The sequence below is a fragment of the Crotalus tigris genome, unplaced genomic scaffold, assembly GCF_016545835.1.
Source record: "Crotalus tigris isolate CLP2741 ecotype Arizona unplaced genomic scaffold, ASM1654583v1 scf7180000017551.9496454, whole genome shotgun sequence".
Classification (NCBI taxonomy): domain Eukaryota; kingdom Metazoa; phylum Chordata; class Lepidosauria; order Squamata; family Viperidae; genus Crotalus; species Crotalus tigris.
In genome coordinates, this window is record NW_024096469.1 from 5,136,382 (window position 1) to 5,155,568 (window position 19,187).

Sequence of the window (19,187 nt, forward strand, 5' to 3'; positions counted from 1 at the left end):
GGAAAAGGACACTGGATCTTGCAAATGAAAAAAATGACTTCAAATAATTTGATGTGTAAGGCACCTACAACTACAGCTAGCATTTTAAATCCAAAAACTATGTAGATTTACCCAAATCTAGTAATATTCCAGCTATATTTCCACCAAAAACTGTAGGTATGCTTTGACTGCTAAAATACAGTTCTGTGGATTGTGAACTGAAAGTTATAGCTATGGCTGCCCTTTTAATTGCTTCTTGATGAGTAGACCACTGAAACTGAAAAAGGACTTTGTATGTAGCTCCACCACCATTCAAATGATTGCAGCTTGAAATTCTGGACCTCTCATAATTTAACCACAAGGGGCAAAGCCTGTGTCCTATATTTGAAGACTCACCTCTTTGTTCACAAAGCAGTAGAGAATGGCCACCAGCATTCCCTAGGGGATACAGAAGGGTAATTACCAACATTGTAATAATAATTTCCAATAATAAAATTATATGGATGATATGGCACTACTATAGGTTTTGGAAGAGCTTGAGTATTAGTACAATTCATGTGTCTCACCTGAAAAGAGCCAAGAAAGAGGTCAAAGAACAACTTGATGAAGCGCAGTGTGCCCTGGGCATGCTCATCAACGACGAAGGCAAAAACCATCTCATGGATGCCCAGCAAGGGAATCAGAGTCAGGGTTGATTTTGCCAGCCTAAATGAACAGTAGGTGATTAGGCCTCATCACAAGGAAAAACAATTAATCAGATATGTAGGGAAGAGGCCCATCTTCTGGGGTGGGGGACAAGCACTACACTCAGTCTTATTGAAGTGCATCAGGAACTAGGCAGATCCAAAACGGAATTTGAATTTGACGTGATGTGAATTTAGTACAGTTATTGTGATTGTTTCTCATGCATTTAATAGTTTCTTCTTTTTTGTCACATTAAACATTTTTACATGCAACTTTACACTCAGAGTAAACTTTCTATGGGGAGTCACATCAAAAGTTGGCAAGGGCTATAATCTTTAATGTATTGATGACTATTTTAGAAACCTATAGATCATGGTGCTGACCCCAAATCCTACCCAGAAGAGAGGACTGCCCTGACATAGAAAGCCAAGGAGGTCGTAGGGAGGGCGAAAAAGAATGTTCTTTTCCCAAGAAGCGTATGCTGTTTGGGGAAATTGCCAAGAGCCAATACCGAAACTTGTAGTCTGTGTATCGCATCTGGTGGGCACGGAGCTTAGAGACCAAGATCTGAATTATACGAATGAAAATGAAGAAATTAATCTGAAAGAAAGAAAAAGAAGCAACATGACTGAGTGGCAGGAAGGGATAGCATTACATGAGTTGCCCAGAGAACCATGCACAGTAAAGATCTAGAGGATTCTTGAATAGTGTTATCATGAAGAGCCGAGGTGGCGCAGCAGTTAGGGTGCAGTACTGCAGGCCACTTTAGCTGACTGTGTTCAGCAGGTCAGCAGTTCAAATCTCACCGGCTCAAGGTTGACTCAGCCTTCCATCCTTCCGGGGTAGGTAAAATGAGGACCCAGATTGTTGGGGGCAATGTAAATATATATAAATACATTGCTTACTGGTGTACACCGCTTAGAGAGTGCTTGCACTTAAAGCGGTATAGATAAATAAATAAATAAAAATTTTGATTTAATTTCTCACTCTTCCCAAATTTTCAATGACTGTTTTGTAGCTTCTGTCCTGATACTGACCAATTCTGGCCTTAATTAGTGCTATAAGATTTCCTAGAGAAAACATTTCACATGACCACTGGCCATTTATAGGTAGACAGAATGGCAGGCAGAAGTATTTTATTAATGATGTGTTGGGACTTAAGCATTTAAGAAAAGTGCTATAGAAACACTGAATTCTGCGACTCACAGAAAGAAAATGTATGTTCATTACCGGAGAACCTCTAGTATTTTTTCAAAAACACGTTGTGTGCTAGTGTAGCTCTTCATAAGATGATAATAACTCATAATAACTCTTGTTACTTTATCACATCAGACGAGGCAAAATCTCCAGCTGCTACACGTAAATGCTCACTCAAATGTGAATAAGGACTGGTGCTCAGACCACAGTATAGTTCCAGGAGCACGGATTATGTTTTCTAACTGGTTTCAATTAGCATTTTGAAGTGTGCAGAGCTGCTCTCCTCTTAAACTGAAGTATCTTAAAACACTATTTTTTTGCAGGATCAAGTAGTAGGAGTTTAAGCCTATACTGGTTTTTTGGAATATTTGAAATAAATAAATAAAGGGGGGGGGGCGCTTACCAAAATGGCTAAGAATACAGGGAAACGCAGGATCCACCAGAAGCCCATATTATTATTGGTACTCCAACAACTGGAAGAGTGATGAAAAAAGAAAGAAAGAAAGAAAGAAAGAAAAAGAAAGAAAATGAGTACAGATTCTTATTCTTCAGCAAACTTTTCTGTTGCTCATACATTGTACGGTACTTCCTAAAGCACCTGGTAACACTGGGACTACAGAAAAACTGCAGCCAGCTTGTTGCACAGTCTACAAGTGTGGACACTGCATTTCTGTGGCATTTTCGTTGTAACTTACTGAATATTTTCGTAAAGATATTTCACCACCACCCACGGCACAATGAAGAGGATTGGGGCTCCTGGGGGAAGAAAGGGAACAGAATTATGCAAGAAAGGATCATCTTTTCATCTCAGCCAGAAAATCAGTGCAGGAGAAGTCAATGTTCTAGATTCCACCCCAATATAGATATCCTGTAATTTCTAAAATATACAGTAGACACGAGGGAGGCAAGTTATCAAATTTTGGGGTTTTCTCATTCAATTTGTTTGAAGTCTTGCAGATATTTTTCAATGGAATTCGTCCCAGTACAAATAACATCTGGACTGGAATCTTTATAGATAGTGCTCAAGCTCCCTAGCCTTCATGTCCTAAACCTGATCTGACTTAGCCTTCATTCCTGTAATTAACATGTTAAAAGCCAATGCAGAATTTCTGCTTGTGTGATTAGGATCACAACTAGTGTGTCCTATTTCCTAGATTCTATCTATATTGACACCATCCAATCTCTCATGATTTGCTCATTATGTATGCTTTAATTCAGGTGTTGGCAATGTATGGTTCTCCAAGTATCACAGAACTCTAATTCTCATTAGTCATAGTTGACATGATCAATAATGAGCGATGATGGCACTGTAAAAGCACAAGTGGTTTAGGTAAGACTTTGGAGGACAGAAGCAAAAGTTAGAATTTAAGGCAGGATGTCAATGATTCAATATATGTTTTTGTTTTTTAAAAAATTGGGCAATAGCTATTCAATTGCTTTTAAAACATCTCTGCTACACACCTAGATATTTTGGTCTTTTGGAAAGTGACAGCATTTTCCCCATCTGCAGGTAAAATGGCTGAGCTGAACTGAACCTACAAAACACATCCAGCCTTGGATTCAGAGACTCCCCATAAGGAAGACACAGAGATTTTCCACAATGCTTCCTTCCCTCATAAGAAATGCTCTGTAGAGTAACTGGATCCTCCTGAACAGTGTGGGAAATGGTAAGTGGGAGACTGCAATGAAAAGGCAATGTGTGAACTTCTAGAGGTTGCCAACTGCAGCTGCTTTTATCAATAGAAATACTCTCTCCTTGTGTTAGAAAATTTATATATAGTGCCACAGAGCAAACAAAGAGTACAATCACCATGTCCTTTACTGCTCAACTGGAAACATGAAACTCTACTTAGAACAAAAGAGCATAGAATATATACCATATAGATCCATACTTGCAAACATTGCCATCTACTGGTTGAATACTACTATAGTTGTTGCATAGAAATACATTCCAACAATGAATTCCAACACTTTGTTTCTCCAGAGGAAGATACCACTGGATATAAACCTACTTGCCAGTGAAACCAAAGAAGCAGTCTTGGTCAAATCCACACATCCTAGCATTCTCATAACCCTAATTGTTACATTTACCCTATGCCAGAGATAAAGAATGTGATCACATGCTCTAGTTCCACCTTCACTTATATTGTTTCCTGTTCTGATATTACAGCTGATTCCCTTGTGTTCTCCTATGGATGAGGTTATCAGTGCCCTGGTGATTACTGACACTCAACTCCTCGTCTTGTACTCACCCCAGCCGATGCAGAGGTAGAGGGTGAAATAGCTGTGTTCGGAGAAGACAGTCAATACCAGCAAGTTGTACAGATAGATCCCCTCGACAAGCAGCCAGCAGTAGTTGGCCACAATACCATACTGCATGAACACTGTGGCTGCCTGGCACCCTGCTGCTGCCTAGAGAAAGGAAAGGAGTCAGGATAATCCCAAGAACATGTTGCTGTAAATGATAGATTTCTGGGTCGGGGAACGTTTTGTCCAAATCATGTAGTTTTCATGCTGATACCTTATGACAGCGTTTCTCAACCTTGGCAATTTTATAATGTATGGACTTCATACATGCGGGTGAGGAATTTTAAAGTTGCTAAGACTGAGAAACATTGGTTTCTGGTGAAAAACTAGCAGTGGGGCAGCCTGGAGAGTTTTGGAGGAAAAAGAAAAGGATGAAAAACTCTTTTGTCACTTTCACAAGTTACAGAGCTGTACCAGCAGCCTTTCCTTGAATTGTGGATTGCAGTTGTTAGTTGTTAGAAACTGCTTGATGAGAGCAAACAATGCTACTTCCCATATCCAGGATTAGAAAATGTGTAATGTGTGACTTTCCAGATGTTGCCAAAGCAGAATTACTGACTGGAACTGCTGGGAAATGTAGTTCAGAAACTTCTAGAGGATCAGATGTTCCTCACTTAATAAATGTAGGAAATACAAGCAATGAATCATTGAACAGAGATGTTATAGCACAATCATGGCTCACTTTGAATCAAAGTCTAGCTCCAGGATGAGCTTTCACAAATATCCTATCATGAGAAGTTACATATACAGTATGAAGAACAATAGAACATCCTTATGTGAAGGTTATTGACATGTAGAACTATGCGGTAATATAATTGAATGTTGGTTTCAGCTGACCTAAAAATGCTTTTTTCCATAACTCATTTTAAACCATCCCCAAACTTTTCAATGGTTCTTGGTTGTTTAGCCACAGGAACAGAAGAGCTGGGACTGTAGAATAGCAGAATGATGGGCTTAGACTGGAGGTTGAGACCTCTCAGAGAGGCACAAGGATTTTCAAGAGATGTGGAGGGGAGATACAGTGTCACAATTTATTTAAAAACTGAAGGGACAGAAGTAGTGTAAAAACTCAGTCAGGCTTTTATTCCCCATTATGACTATGTGAGCCTGCAGTGGGCCAGCTTAGGACTTGAAACCTGAGAACTTCTAGTGATATGGAGGAACCCACCAAATTTACATATATAAGCACATAATTATTTATGTGTACATAAATTATTTAGACATATTAATTACTAGTCCATCCTAGTTCACGATGGCAAGGGAAAGTTCATTTTTTCACTGGAGGGGACTGCATTACCATAATGTTTAGAAACTCCTGACATGAGGGTTATTGGATCTGTACATATATGGGTGGGCATGGGTGGGTTGGAAGCCTTATAATGTAGCTGGAAATAGGAGAAAATAAAATAAAACAAACGAGGGACTATAACAGAGGGTGCTGTTACCTTGTCACTCTGCCAAAGGCTCACATTGTAGTCATCAACCTTCTCACTGTAGCGAGTATGGAGCAGCGTGTCGATGGTGAGCACTGAGATGCCCTTCAGGATGAAGGAGGCGAAGAGGTTCATGTGGATGTAGTTGCGCATGCAGTGCAGCTTGCTGGGGAGCAGGGAACTTGTCAAAAACACCTGTCTATCTGGAGCATGTCACACAGTATCACTCTGCCTAAATCTTTACCTCATTGGGCCACTGTTCCTCCCTTTCTCTGTCTTTTTTTTTTATTGAAAATTTTTTAAAAGCTTTTACAAAAACAAAAAAACAACAATAATAACAACAGAAATAAACAAAACAATACAACCCTCCCCCAACCCCTCCCAAACCACCCCTCCCTCCCCCCCCCGAGCTTCCCAGAGCAGAGTATAGGCTTAATTGAAAAAATTAAACAAATTATAAGATAATAATAATAAAAAAATAAAAATAAAAATAAAAGGGATATAAACGTTAAAAAGAAAAAATATTTAAAAAAGAAAAGCAAAGAAAGAAAAAACAGAGTTTATGTACAAGTTATAAAAAAGCTAAATGATATTTTTTCATATCCAATTTGAATTGTATAAAATTTATCCATTTTTCCCATACAGCATAAAATTTCTCTCTGTCTTTTGACCCCAGCCCTCACCCCATTCACCAGCTTCTCAGTTCCTGCAATTTCATCACTCTCTACAACTCTCTAAAGCAGGGGTGTCAAACTCGCCACGTCACGTGACATGTTGCAACGTATCACAACTTTTCCCCCATTGCTGGACCTGGGGTGGGTGCAGTTTTGGCATGATGCACCCGGCCGTGGCCCGGCAGTTTGACACTCCTGCTCTAAAGCAATCCCTCACTTTAACAGTTCTGAAGAAAACTCAGTCTCTCCAGACTGGCTAGATGTGTTTACTCCAGTGCATCCTCCCCCGGGTGGTATCCAAAGTGGGATGAGATGGAATAGGGTTAAACGTCCTTTTAATCCAGTCTTTCTCAGCCTTGGCAATTTTAAGATGTCTGGACCTCAGTTCCCAGTTGAAGTCTAGACATCTTAAAGTTGTCAAAGCTGAGAAAGACCGCTCTAATCAGTACCGATGAAGTCAGATAATTTTAGAAGTTGGACATGAAGACAAGGGTTTCCCTGCATAGAGGATAATCTGTATTTCAGAGTAAGATAATCCATACCTGTTTTGCTTGAGGACCCCTTTTGCTTATTATGCTAAGTGGGACCCTGGATGTTGACTATGATGATACTAATAATAAATCTATGACCAGCTCTACTAATTCCCCCCTCTTTCTTTTCTCGTCCCACTTTGAAGGACTCCATCTCATTCCAACCCAACCCATTTTCTTTTTTCTTCCTTTTTTGTCCACTGCTGCAAGGGTCAACCACTCCACCATCTCCAGTCCCAATCCAGTTTCCAAATCACCTGAAGCCTAGCAACACCGCCAAGGCCAGGAGCAAAGCGCAGAGGGACACTGAGTAGCCCACCGTGTACATCACTCTGAAGCTTCCATAGATTCTATCAAACCACTCCTGAAAAGAAAAAGAGGAAAAGAGTTCATCTGATGCACAAAATCAATTCAGATCCTTTATCTATTGGAAGCCAGAAAAAGATGATCTTGTAGAAATTAGCAGAACTTTTAGTTTTCTGTTAACCTGGTCCTCCTTGTTGTCTATCATACATTGATCAGCATTGCGCAGTGACTTCCCTCCAGGACCGGTCACCCACTGTCCATCTGGACCACATTTCTTGAATACATAGCCATGCTTCACTACAGGAATAAATAAGAATATGATCAGAAATATATCTGGCTCCATGGTGGACATCTATCTGTTGTGAGCTTTAATCATCTATTGTTGACTCTAATATCTGTTCTAAATTTAGATTTTAGCACCCTCTGACTTTCATCTCACCCTTCGCCAGAAAATTAGGTGACTATTTTATACATTCTCTTACCATTTCTGATTTTATATTAGTTTTATGTCCCTTTGTTCCTTAATAACCTAAACACAGTGCATGTAAGCTTTTAAATTATATTTTCAAACTGACATTACATATACTAACTTTTATTGAAGTATCTCAAATAATGGGTAACAAAAACTAAATAAACAAAACAGTAAAAATTAGAAAAAGGCTTTCTATAGCTTTAAATAATAATGGCATAGTATATCATTCATTTTTTTCCACTGTGAATTAAACATAGACCATATGTAAGTATATTGACTAATACAGGACCATCCTAAGGCTGAAAGTTTGACATATATCATTGAATTTTTTACTAACTTTCAGGCTTGTATAATAAAAGAATACAGTACATTATATCTTTTTATGGTATTTCCTTGTGTTAGACAGGATAGGATAGTAGTTTGTTTATCCCAATTACCCTGACTGAAGATGGAAGTGAAAGGGTCTCCCCAGTTTTCCAACATTAGAATCACACACACACATTGTCTAGAGTCTAGACAACCAAGGTCCATTTTCCCTGCTAAAGATATGGTCCAATGCCAATCATCTCCCCAGTGTTAATACTGTACCTTGATCATACCAGGGCAGGAACCAGGGGCAGGAAACACTGACAGTGCTGTTGAGTTGTGCATCAGGCCAGCATGAATACTTATCGAAAGTTCGGTTACAAACCAACTCTAGAGAAGAGAGTACAAAGATGGATACAGTACTTATATGTATGGGGATTCTTATTTTTACTATTTTATTCTATTTCCATGATTATATCTCTTGTCTTACATCAACTGGACCTAAAATGTTTTATCCAATAAACTTTATTGGGGACTTCACTTGACTTGACTCAAATAAGCTGTACTGAAATATATCTGTGAGATCCTTTCTCTTGCTTTACTCATGTGTGCATATCTATACAACTGCCTGGTACTTCCTGCCTTGTACTTCATTCATAAACTTCAGCCTTGAAACCATTTGTGTGTGTCTGTATCATGAATGCATCACTCTTCTCAAGGAAAAAAAAGTGACATCTAATAATTTACATTCTACTAGTCCTGTGATGTCTTTCTACATTCGTCCAATGCCACAGTTTCCAAAATTCTTGCATAATAGTCCTCATGATGTTACCAAAAAGAATAGGACTCCAGCTTTCAAAAGCATATGATTCCAGCAGAATAAGCTGGAAGAAAACAAGTAAACATTCTGCCGAACTGTCAATGCTTGTCCCCTGCCTCACTTTCCTTGTTCAGATAAATTGTCAGCTGATACTCAATCTCCAGGAGGACCTTGTCTCACCAGTAGATGGTGGCCAAAGGCTCATATTGCGGTGACATTCTTCACTGTAGGCCTTCCAACTTTCATACACATATTCATATACATATTCCATAACCTGGGCAGAAGCTCCCTGAGGAAAAGAAGAAAAAAAGGTGGATTGGCCTGTCCAGTATTTATGTATTTGATTTGAAACAGCCAGACAAGAAGGAGGACCAAGACTCTTACCTGGAGGCAGAGCACCAGTGCAAGCAGGATTCCAAGAAGGTGTGACTGGGACATCCCTCTGGAGGTCTGCAAAACTGCATAGGGATGCTCCTGGAGCTGTTGGTATCCTACTAGATGTGCTGTTTTATCAGGTGCCCTGCAAAGAATCAGGAAGGGGGAAAGCAAAGTTATTTATGCTTGCATGCTCCTCACTGCTCAACTGTTAGTTCCAAGCTTCAGGAGCAAGTCTCCAAGGTTGATGACGCAGGCGGAGACAGGGTTTGCTGGGCTACATCCAGATAGTCAGTCTAGTGCCAGCAAATCATGGACTGGAAGGGACCTGTCAGGAATAAACATGGCTGCTGAGCCTCCTCCCAAGTCAGGTGTTAAGGACTTAGTAGTGTTTTGACTCTCTCTGGTTGGTTCTGGGGCCTCCCTCACTGGAGCCAGGGGGAGTGGAGGACACCCATCTTAGGGGGCTGCTTCAGATGCCAGCCCTTGTAACTGGAGCCTGTTGGGGGAAGGGGAGTTATTTCTGGGCTGGATTTGGTTCCACTGCTGAGTGCTTAGAGATGTGAGCACAAGCACTGTCTTGCCTCGTTGCCTCAGAACCACAGTATGGTCTCCCCTTGCAGAGACTTACATACCTCACTCACAGACGAGCACACGTTTGCCAGAGAATAATATGCAGGCAAGTAAGAGAGTACATATAAAAAATAAAGCTTGAAGCTTTCTTTACAGAGGATCTAGCGATTGACTAAGCTCAACTGCAACCAGGAAGGCCACCTCATTTTTCTGGAAAGGCACCTTGGCCCACTGTATTGACTGACACACTCCCCTCGCCAGGGACTGGAAGAACTGCAGTGCTCTGGATGGTAAGCTACTTGTGTGGTGTGTGCATGGTAAGTTGAGCGTCTATGGACAGAGGGCGTAGAAAATAAACTACATTAAATATGTTTAAAAAGTAAGTTACGTGAGGGATATACAGAAGTTATGCTGCTTGGGGGAACCAGCAGAGGGTAGTATAGCTACCGGTATGCAATCTTGGTACACTACCGGTAGCAGTAGCAAGATGACATCCAAAGCCAAAAGCCCATGAGCGTGCATGCATGTTAGTAAGGTCAAAAGTAGCAGCATGCATGGGAAAGCAAGGAAGATTATGTTCCTGGGGCTACCAAGGCGGAGGGGCTGAGGTTTGCTGAACCCAGGGGACTGAATGCCTTTCAGTCCTGATCTCGTGGACACAGTTCTTTGCATTCCATCCCACTGACAGGGCTTGCGTTCAAGCCAGCAGCAACTCTCTCCTACTGATTCAGCCAGTATCTCTCCCCCACCCACCCCTTCCTCCCCCCAGTCCCTGTCCAGGAAAATAGGGAGGGATGAGGGTGAATGTGCCAGCACTGCTCTGGCTTGTTAACAGCACCTGGCACAGTCCAGTTAAGACTAAAAAGGCAGCTAATCATTAACGCCCTCCAGGGATCTCTGGCTCTTCAGGGCCTTGTTGTCTCGTAACCCAAGAGCCCCCTTCCCGTGGCTGACAAAATCCCCCATGTGCCCAGAGCCAGACTTCTTGGCTGGAAAGCTGTGCTGAGTTCCCATGGGCAGTTGAGCAATGCCCTGTGTTCATCCAGCATAAACTCCAAGGTACCCATGAACTAATGCCTTCAATCCTTCTCTAATCTGGTTAAAGGGCTTTTGAATGGGACTGCGGTGCTTCGGACAAACAAGCTATTCTTTGCTGAGTACTTTGCAACAACAGGCCAAGCTTTTGGCACCAGATACTGCCAGAGCTCGGCTGGGATTAAGACGGGGCTGCTCCAGTTACCCCTAGAAGCAAAAAGCCCTTGGCTTGGATTGCTAGAGTTTTAACGGTGGCGGGAGGGAGCAACTACCCGCCAGACACCAGAACTTCCCATTCCCCAGGATTCTCTGAGCGATGGAAAAGGACAACCAGAAAGCCAGGAGAAAGCAAAAGATCCTCTTTCGCGAGAAGGCAACTGCAGCTTTCCAAAATTGTCAAGATGTGATTAATCCAGAGCAGACAGTTCAGATTTAGCAAAAGGAGTACCTGCGGCTGATAATTTTTGCTCCTTCCCCTTCATAGCACCTGGAAACAACACACTCATCCGGTAAATTAATTTGCTTAAGGCATTTGTAAACCACCTATTGATCATGATGAATCCACAAAGTGGGTCACAGTAATTGGAACCTATAGTAGTCTAACCAGCACCCACTGATACAGGCAAGAATAGTATACATCCAGAGCAGTTGGTGATCCTTCGGTCGGTATAGAAATAATTGGGCCTTTACTGATGTGATTAAATGGCAATGTATGAGTAGAATTTTTTTCAGCCATAGGAAGTCTAACTCATGGGTCTGGCACTGAGAATTCAGAGCGTGAATACCTGCTCTCCTGCCACAGAAGTGTGGCCGTTCCACAAACCAACTTCCAAAGCACAAAGTCCTTGAGCCTGTAATGCAATACTGTCTATATACCAGGATGCATTTTTCTCACGCGAGCATGAAAGCTACTGATCTGCCTTTGCCCTTAAGCTCAAACCCAAAGTGAGTTAAAACTCAAGGCCCTGCTCTAGGGCCGTTCTATATTTGATTGGAGGATGGCAGAGACTTCTTAGTAGTTGCACCACAGGCTCAGCTTTTCCTCTTTGATGACAAGGATCTTCTACAGGGATTTCTGTGTTTATACCCGCTTTTAATTCTAGTGTGCTCTGGTTTGATATGCAGTTTTCTATGGATAAACTGCCTACTGCTTTCAGGCATCAATCCAAGCACAACATGCCATGTTGCTAGGCTCTGTGCAGCCGTGTTGAACTTCTGGCTCATGATTAGCACTCAACTGTAAGGTCTGGCACCACAGAACATTTTATGGCCTGGCAGGTTATGAACATTTAATTTATTTTCTTTTTGTTGTCATCTTTTAGGCCTCGTACACTTTTTATATCCTTTATGCTCGTATACCTTTTATTAATTATATTTTACCTTCCCATTCCTAATGTTGGTTTATTAGCATAATAAAGTTTGACTTGATTTGATTTTTGTAATTATATTGTTCATTACAATCCACTTCCATAGCTAGTTTCAAAGCAAGACATAATTGTTTAAAATAAAAACAGCTGTGCTGGTTTTTGACTCATGGATTAGGAGAGAGATGATGTGTGAATTAGTTGTCAGTTTTAGTAACTCAGAATAGTTCTTCTATTTAATGTTTACTGAGAACTGTTTGTTGAAAATCAGAGCGCTGCATATATAACATCCTCTAAATTTCTGCAATGTCCAGGATATTAGAGCAGTGTTATCCAAGATGAGGTTTAAATCAAGGGCTTTCCACATGATGCAGAAATATGCATATCAAATGTGGTTGTTTTTCCCAAGGAAAAGCAATTAGAGCCTGGCACTTGGTTACTTTCCTATTGGCTGTTTCTCTACTTTGGAGTGTTCCCTAACTCACAAGTGTCTCCCCTCCATGCCAATTTCATAGGAATAAGGAAATTCCACTTCAATTAGATAACAATGTTAACAACCACACAAATAATGTTGTGCAAGAATAACAGCAAGAATATATTTTTAGGAACGTAACAGAGACATGTAATATATAAATGTTTATAAGTACATGTTATTTAAAGCACAGGTCCCAAACCCCCGGTCCATGGAATGGTACCGGGCCACGGCATGCCAGCAACCGGTCCACACAAACGAGCAAAACCCATCCGCGGGATGCGGGCAACACACAAAACCACGCCCCCTCTGGTCCGCGGAAAAACCTCTCTCCATGGAACTGGTCCCTGGTGCCCAAAAGGTTGGGGACCTCTGATTTAAAGAATATAGTAAGTTGTGTAAACATAAGATTTGTTGCAAATAAGTGAAATGATTATTTTAAAAGCTATGAAAAGTGTTTCTTGGGGATTAAGATAAAGGCTCTTTGGAATATTTTTAAAAGAGGTAAATAGATTCACAAGTGGAAGATAGTCAGATTTTAATGTTTGGTATTATTAGCTAAAAGCGTCGGGAAACCAAACAGATGTGAAGCCTTGCGTTATGCTCCCTTGTTTCAGAACTGCCATTACAATAGCAGAGCAAAGTGTTTAGAGATGCAGTGACATAAATTTGTTGTCTTTTCTAGTTTGGAAGTGGCATGAAGCTCCAATGGGATCCCTGCCTTTCTGCCATATAACGCCACGCTGTTTACTTCTTCTCCCATATCCACAAGTGATTTTGATCAAGCTGTTTCTAATTTTCATATCTTCAAGAAAGAAATTTTCTCAGATGAGCTGCAGGGAAACATGTATGCCTCCGAAGGTGTTTTATAAGTAATTAGCCCTCCTACCTGGGCTACATGATGTGCAGAAGATCTCTGTGTGGTATTTCTGCTAAGACAGAGATAGCAAGCGAAGTCCATATTATTTACTTATTTATGAAATTTATATAGCTGCCCATCTCACCCAAGGCAACTCTGGGTTACATACAACATATTTATTAGTGTTTCATTTGAATTAGGCCAACAATCACAAAGTGATTAGTTTTTTTTAAGCTGGGAGGCATCAGAAAAAGGGATAATTATCATTTTACCAGAAAAGAATGATGTACTACCAGCAGGAAAAAAATAGCATTTCTTGCCCTAAAATAAACCCTGATATTTTGATATACCTGTTACTGAGTTTCTAGATATACTGTCAATGTCTGCTCTAGACGAAGTTGCTCTGCTTGGCTCAGCCCTAAAAGTATAGCCTTGGATTCCCTCATTTGATGCTCTACATCTCAAAGCAATACACTGAAGGCAGAAACAGAGTCTTTCTGATCAGGACTGTGTCCAGCTCTCTTTTCTTATTGTAAAATTCTCCACTAAAACCACAGCAAAAGTGCCCCCCCCTTACCCTAGTTCTATCCCAGGATTTATTTCTTATTTATTTATTCATCAAATTAAATTATTCTTATCCTTGGGAAAATCATATTTCCTCCGAGTAGCGTCTAACTGCTGCCGTCTGAGAGCTAGAAAGCTCATTAATCAGAGAGGCTGGAGAAAACTAGCAGCATCAAGAGCTGTCCATTCTGTCGGGATGAGTTTTCTCCATATTAAAATAAAACAAGAGAAATATGTGTGTCCCGGTGAATCTTTGCTGCCCAGAATGTAATTGGAAAGAGCCTGTGCAGCCTCTGCTCATCTTGGCTCAGGTTCCTTGGACCGTGATCTCCACAGGCAGATTTCTCCCTCTGGCAATCATATCTCCAAAGCCAGAATGATAAGAAAGAGCCACCCTCCTTTACTCCTGGAAACTGCTCCTTTGGTACTACTATCGAACTTTAACACACTGACTTCCTTGTTGTGAAGGAAGCAGCCCCTTTTCAACTTGCAACATCTGGAGATGGTCTCAAACTCCACACCGGGAGAATTTAAGAGCTCTCAGGTTGCTGGAATTTGCAGAAGATATTGGTATATACATGCATTTAGAGGACACACTAGTTTTATTCTTCATCAGCTATTTACTGGAAGAGGTTATTTTTTTTTTTATTGTATTGCTGGCAGAAAAGCACCCTCCCTTTCTCCAAGGAAGCCCAGTCACATGCTCTGCTGGGAGCTGCAGATTCTTCCAGCAATGGAAAACCTCTGCTCTAAATCTGCCCTTCCTAGAAATAATTCAGTTTGTGCTCCTTGATGTCCCTTAACCCAGCTGGGCATGTTATTTTCCTGGCCCAGTCCCTGAACTAAAAGAGCCTCTTTCTGATTCAGCCCAGTTCTGTTGGGCAGGGATTTTCTGGCCAGAAGCCAGTTTCTTTGTACCAGGCACATCCAAGTAGTCTAACCCAGAGATCCCCAACCTTTTGGGCACCAGGGACCGGTTCCATGGAGAAAGGTTTTTCCACGGACCAGAGGGGGCGTGGTTTCGTGTGCTGCCTGCATTCCACGGATGGGGCTTTGCTTGTTTGTGCAGATCGGTTGCTGGCATGCCACAGCCCAGTAGCGGTCCACAGCCCAGGAGCTGGGGACCCCTGTCTAACCCAAGCTGCATTACTGCTCAGGCCCTCCTAATGGTTTTTGGAGTCTGCCATGGGAAGAGGGCAAAGAAGATACACCGCTGACTGTGCTCAGCTCAATCACAATAATTGGAAATGTGTTTTCCCTGCCGGAGTGGCCTCTTTTCTCCATGCCTGGTGAACGTGCTCTAATGACTAATGACCTTGTTGTGCAGGCTAACAACCCTGGCCTCTGGCAAGAAAGTATCAAGGACTTCCTAAAACTGATTCTCTACAACACAGCACCCAAATTTATTGATTCGTGACAAAAGCTCCCAGGGTTAGGAAAGGAAAACTCACGTTATCACAGTTCAATCTATCTTGCAAGATTATAAGACACAATTGTAAGACTACAATTACTTTTTGCCTATCAGTTAAAATTAAAAAAAGAACCCTCAAGGAGAAAAGAAAAACCTGCCTTACTCCATAAACGCTGGAAACTTCCACTGAAAACAGACTCCCAACAAATTGAAGTGCGCTAGATGAGCATTCCAACGTCATCCTTAATAAGCAAAACGTTTAACAGATTAAAGCCACTTAAATTCTTTAGTGCATCATAATGTTTCATTATCTTAATGTATCCACCTATGAAACAATATATAACGTGAAACAGAAAGGCTTCCTTTCCATCTGTTTCAATCTTTTCTATATATTTGTTTCAGCAAATTAGCCAATTATTGGATTTTATTTTTCCCCCCCTTGAATCTTAATGTTTTAAATTAGGCCTTTTCCTTCCATCAACTAATATTCCGTAAACTGCAGGAGTGCGACAAAATCTTGATGTTCCAGAAGAACCTTTAATGGCAGTAATTGAAATATAAAGAGTATAATTTAAATGAAGGCACAATAATAGCTAATAATTCCTAATAGGATTTCTCCTTCCAGATTAGGTTTTATATATAAGTTCGTGATGAAGCTGCTAATATCACAAGTACATTCCTGCCTAAATGAGATATTTGGAGGCAGGAAACTTCATGTAAGATCTCAAGTTATCCAGTGTAACTTTCCAGCAAAGATTGCTAGCGACTAGCAAGTTGGGTTATTGCTCCTCATAGAATTATTCTAGCCATCAAGTACAGTCCCCTGCCCTATGCAGAAATCCAGATTAATGTATTCCTAACAGATGGTTCTCTTCCCTCTGTTTGAACCTATCCAGAGAATTATAGATAGCTCTGCTGCCCTGTTGCAACAAACAACAACAACAAAAAGTCTTATGGGCCCTTGTAGACTGACACATTTAGGGCATAATGTTTAATGGATGAGAGTCCACTGTCTCAGTTTCATTTGATAAAGTGAAAGCCAGTCCATGAAAGTTTCTGTCATGATAAGCTTGGAATCACAGAATTACAGAGTTGGAAGACACCATTTAGCCCATCAAGTCCGATCTCCTACTGAGCACAAGAGTCCTAATTACAATTTCTCGACAGATGGCTATCTATTCTCTGCTTGAATATATCCAGTGAATGAGTGCCACAACCTCTCTGGGTAACCAGTTCCACTGATTAAATATTCTTACGAATTTTATCCCCTTAACACTTAAGACAGAATCTGTCTGCCTGCCTGCCTGGAAGGCAATTGCATTGTTCTGTACCTTAAATAGGTCTCAACTTTTTTTCGTTATGACATCCTTTAAGGTATATGAAGAGTGCTATCACTTAGGTTACCCCTATTTGGGCTGCAAAAATGCAGACAATCAATACATTACCGTAAATGCACTTGTATATTTCTCTTGTTTGTTTGTTTTTTCTATATCCAAGTCCAAAGGTTGTAATTAATGATGGGGAGGGAGGGAGACAGGGAGGGAGGAACGCACCTCAGCAGCCTCAGACAGCCAAGAGGAACGTAGCAGATGCTAGTCCCTATCTTCTCGTTGGTGGTAGCAGTAGCACTTAGACTTACCGTATATACCCCTCCATAGTGCTTTATACAGCACTCTCTGAGCAGTTTACAAATGTCAGCATATTGCTCCCAGAAATCACGAATGAGAGGTCATAAATCATTGTATGCCAAAATTTGTGCTGGGCAAAGACAGAAAGCACTACTTTAAAACTGGAACAGATACTGACAAAAGGACTACCTCCATGGTGGTCTGGGAATAAGCCAATGCTGCATCCTAAGGCATCTTCTAAAAATAGTGGGGTATCTTTGAACTGTGATCATGTGGAAGAGCCTAAAGACACTAATTGGGGATGGGGGAGTTATTACCAAATGAAGGAACCCCCTAAATAAATGGTTATGTAGCTTGAAAGGGATCAGTGCCATTCTGCAGCTTTACTGAAAGGGAAGAAGGGAGAGCAGAATGGTAACTTTTAGGGGAGAAAAATAAAAAGGTTACAGAAATGAAATTTATTTTAGGAGCATCCTCAACTCTTTTCTGCGTATTTGTCAGAACTCTTTGCAAGATTCCGAACTACAAGTGCCCATGTTAGATCCAGAGAATTGCAGAGTTCAAGAAAGAGCACTGCATGCATATCTTTGGGATTACTTCACGTTCCAAATTTAAATGTGTGACTATCCTGCAACACAGTTTCAGTCACCTTTGCTTCTAATGTCTTCACTTTTAGCCTTATTTAATTTGATGAACCATCTGGAAGGCAGCTTGACCTACATGTCTGGTTCCCATCAGACAGAGAGTTCTGGAGTCTATCCATTCAAGAGATCAGAGAGAGACTGGAGGTGTATTGGTTGCAATGTTATTTTTAGGTACAGTGTAAAATGTATCACTATAAAGCTGCCTTTGCAGATAGAAAACACTTTAAATCATACTTCCTCTACTTAATTTGAATATAGATCCACCAATTTTTGACTCACTTTTCCAAGGAAAATCAATCTGTTGGTACTGGCTAAGTGTGTGGGTAACTGAGGAGCCTATTGTTGAAACTCCTAATAGTTAATAAAAACCAATGGTATTTAGTAGTTTTCCAAGAACTATAGACATAAACATGTGCACAGATCATAGCACAAGGTTAAATGAACTTGACAAGGTTTCTGTTTCATAGTTCTAGGAGAATACATATGGCAGTGAATAAAGAATGAAGGAAAGGACATGAATAGCACTGCTCATTACATCAAACATCTGGATAATATATAACAAAAGCAGGCAACCAACAATCAGAAGCTCTAATTTTACTTTTCAAAATATGGAGATGGAGTAGAATCCATAGCTTACAGGGTCTATGATTCCTGAAGCCAGAAGTGAAATTTTTGGACCTTTTTAAAGGGATACTAGGTGATTAATGGACAAAATCAGTGCACTAAATTTGGGTAGTGCATTGCACCTCAATTTTTCCCTTAAATTTTTTTTTAAACTGTTCCTGTTGAAAGTCTTATCTACCAATTTTGGTGTGGTATAGATGGACCTCTTGGGGGCATTAAAAACTGATGCTATCCATGGCCTGTGTTATACAGTTTTCCCATCTGATAGTCAAATATGCAACCAAATAAATCACTACACTTCTGAAATATTGATGTCATGCTGGCCACGGCGCTGGCTCAGTGGCTCTTGAAACAGATGAGCATTGACTAGTGGAATAAAATCTGCAGGGACTCCCTTTTTTACCCTTCTGAAATGTATGGGGCCAGTTTTACAACAGAATAGCAGTGATTGGCAATACTAATAGCCCTTCATTTGAGAGCATCCTTTGTTAATTCCTTTTTTCCCCATAAATTATAAAAACAAAGAATGGAAGTGCTAGGAGAGACCTTCCCGGCAGTTTGCCCTGACCTACTGCCCATGGCAGGAATTCATTATTAGAGAATTCCAAAGAGATGCCATTTGGTGATGATTCTATAAGGAATGTATTATTAGCCCCATTGTACATTTAGCAATGTATCACAAGACAGGACAAAGATTAGAGACCAAAAACATGATCAAGAGAGCTCTGGGTGAAAGCTCATCATCCAGGATGATCATGAAAAAAATTGTTTTTCAATGCTAATAATAAAGCTGAGTTTAGAACCTAACTGTGAAAATGGAACCTTTCTGTTAATCCTAGCCAGGATAAAATTTCTTGGCCTCTTACAATAAAGCCTACTAAATCTGACCTCTGCTGCCATTATCTCACAGGAAGGGGGCAGGTGAATCTA

At 40.7% G+C, this 19,187-nt stretch overlaps 1 protein-coding gene across 2 annotated transcripts in view; it reads right to left on the reverse strand.

Annotated features, from left to right (window-relative positions):
- The window catches only part of GCGR (glucagon receptor), a 38,640-nt gene that overhangs the window by 2,343 nt on the left and 17,110 nt on the right, over window positions 1-19,187 (reverse strand). The window contains exons 2-13 of one of the 2 annotated variants that reach the window (XM_039344767.1): window positions 9,093-9,228; window positions 8,889-8,997; window positions 8,171-8,278; window positions 7,292-7,407; window positions 7,062-7,168; window positions 5,613-5,766; window positions 4,113-4,272; window positions 2,556-2,616; window positions 2,264-2,333; window positions 1,175-1,263; window positions 546-684; window positions 376-417 (exon numbers count right to left, since the gene is read on the reverse strand). In XM_039344767.1, coding sequence (XP_039200701.1) covers window positions 376-417; window positions 546-684; window positions 1,175-1,263; window positions 2,264-2,333; window positions 2,556-2,616; window positions 4,113-4,272; window positions 5,613-5,766; window positions 7,062-7,168; window positions 7,292-7,407; window positions 8,171-8,278; window positions 8,889-8,997; window positions 9,093-9,146 — 1,209 coding nt within the window. In that variant the 5' untranslated portion in view covers window positions 9,147-9,228. Of the gene's footprint in view, window positions 1-375; window positions 418-545; window positions 685-1,174; window positions 1,264-2,263; window positions 2,334-2,555; window positions 2,617-4,112; window positions 4,273-5,612; window positions 5,767-7,061; window positions 7,169-7,291; window positions 7,408-8,170; window positions 8,279-8,888; window positions 8,998-9,092; window positions 9,432-19,187 lie in introns of those variants that run through there. The other variant, XM_039344777.1, reaches the window with a different exon arrangement.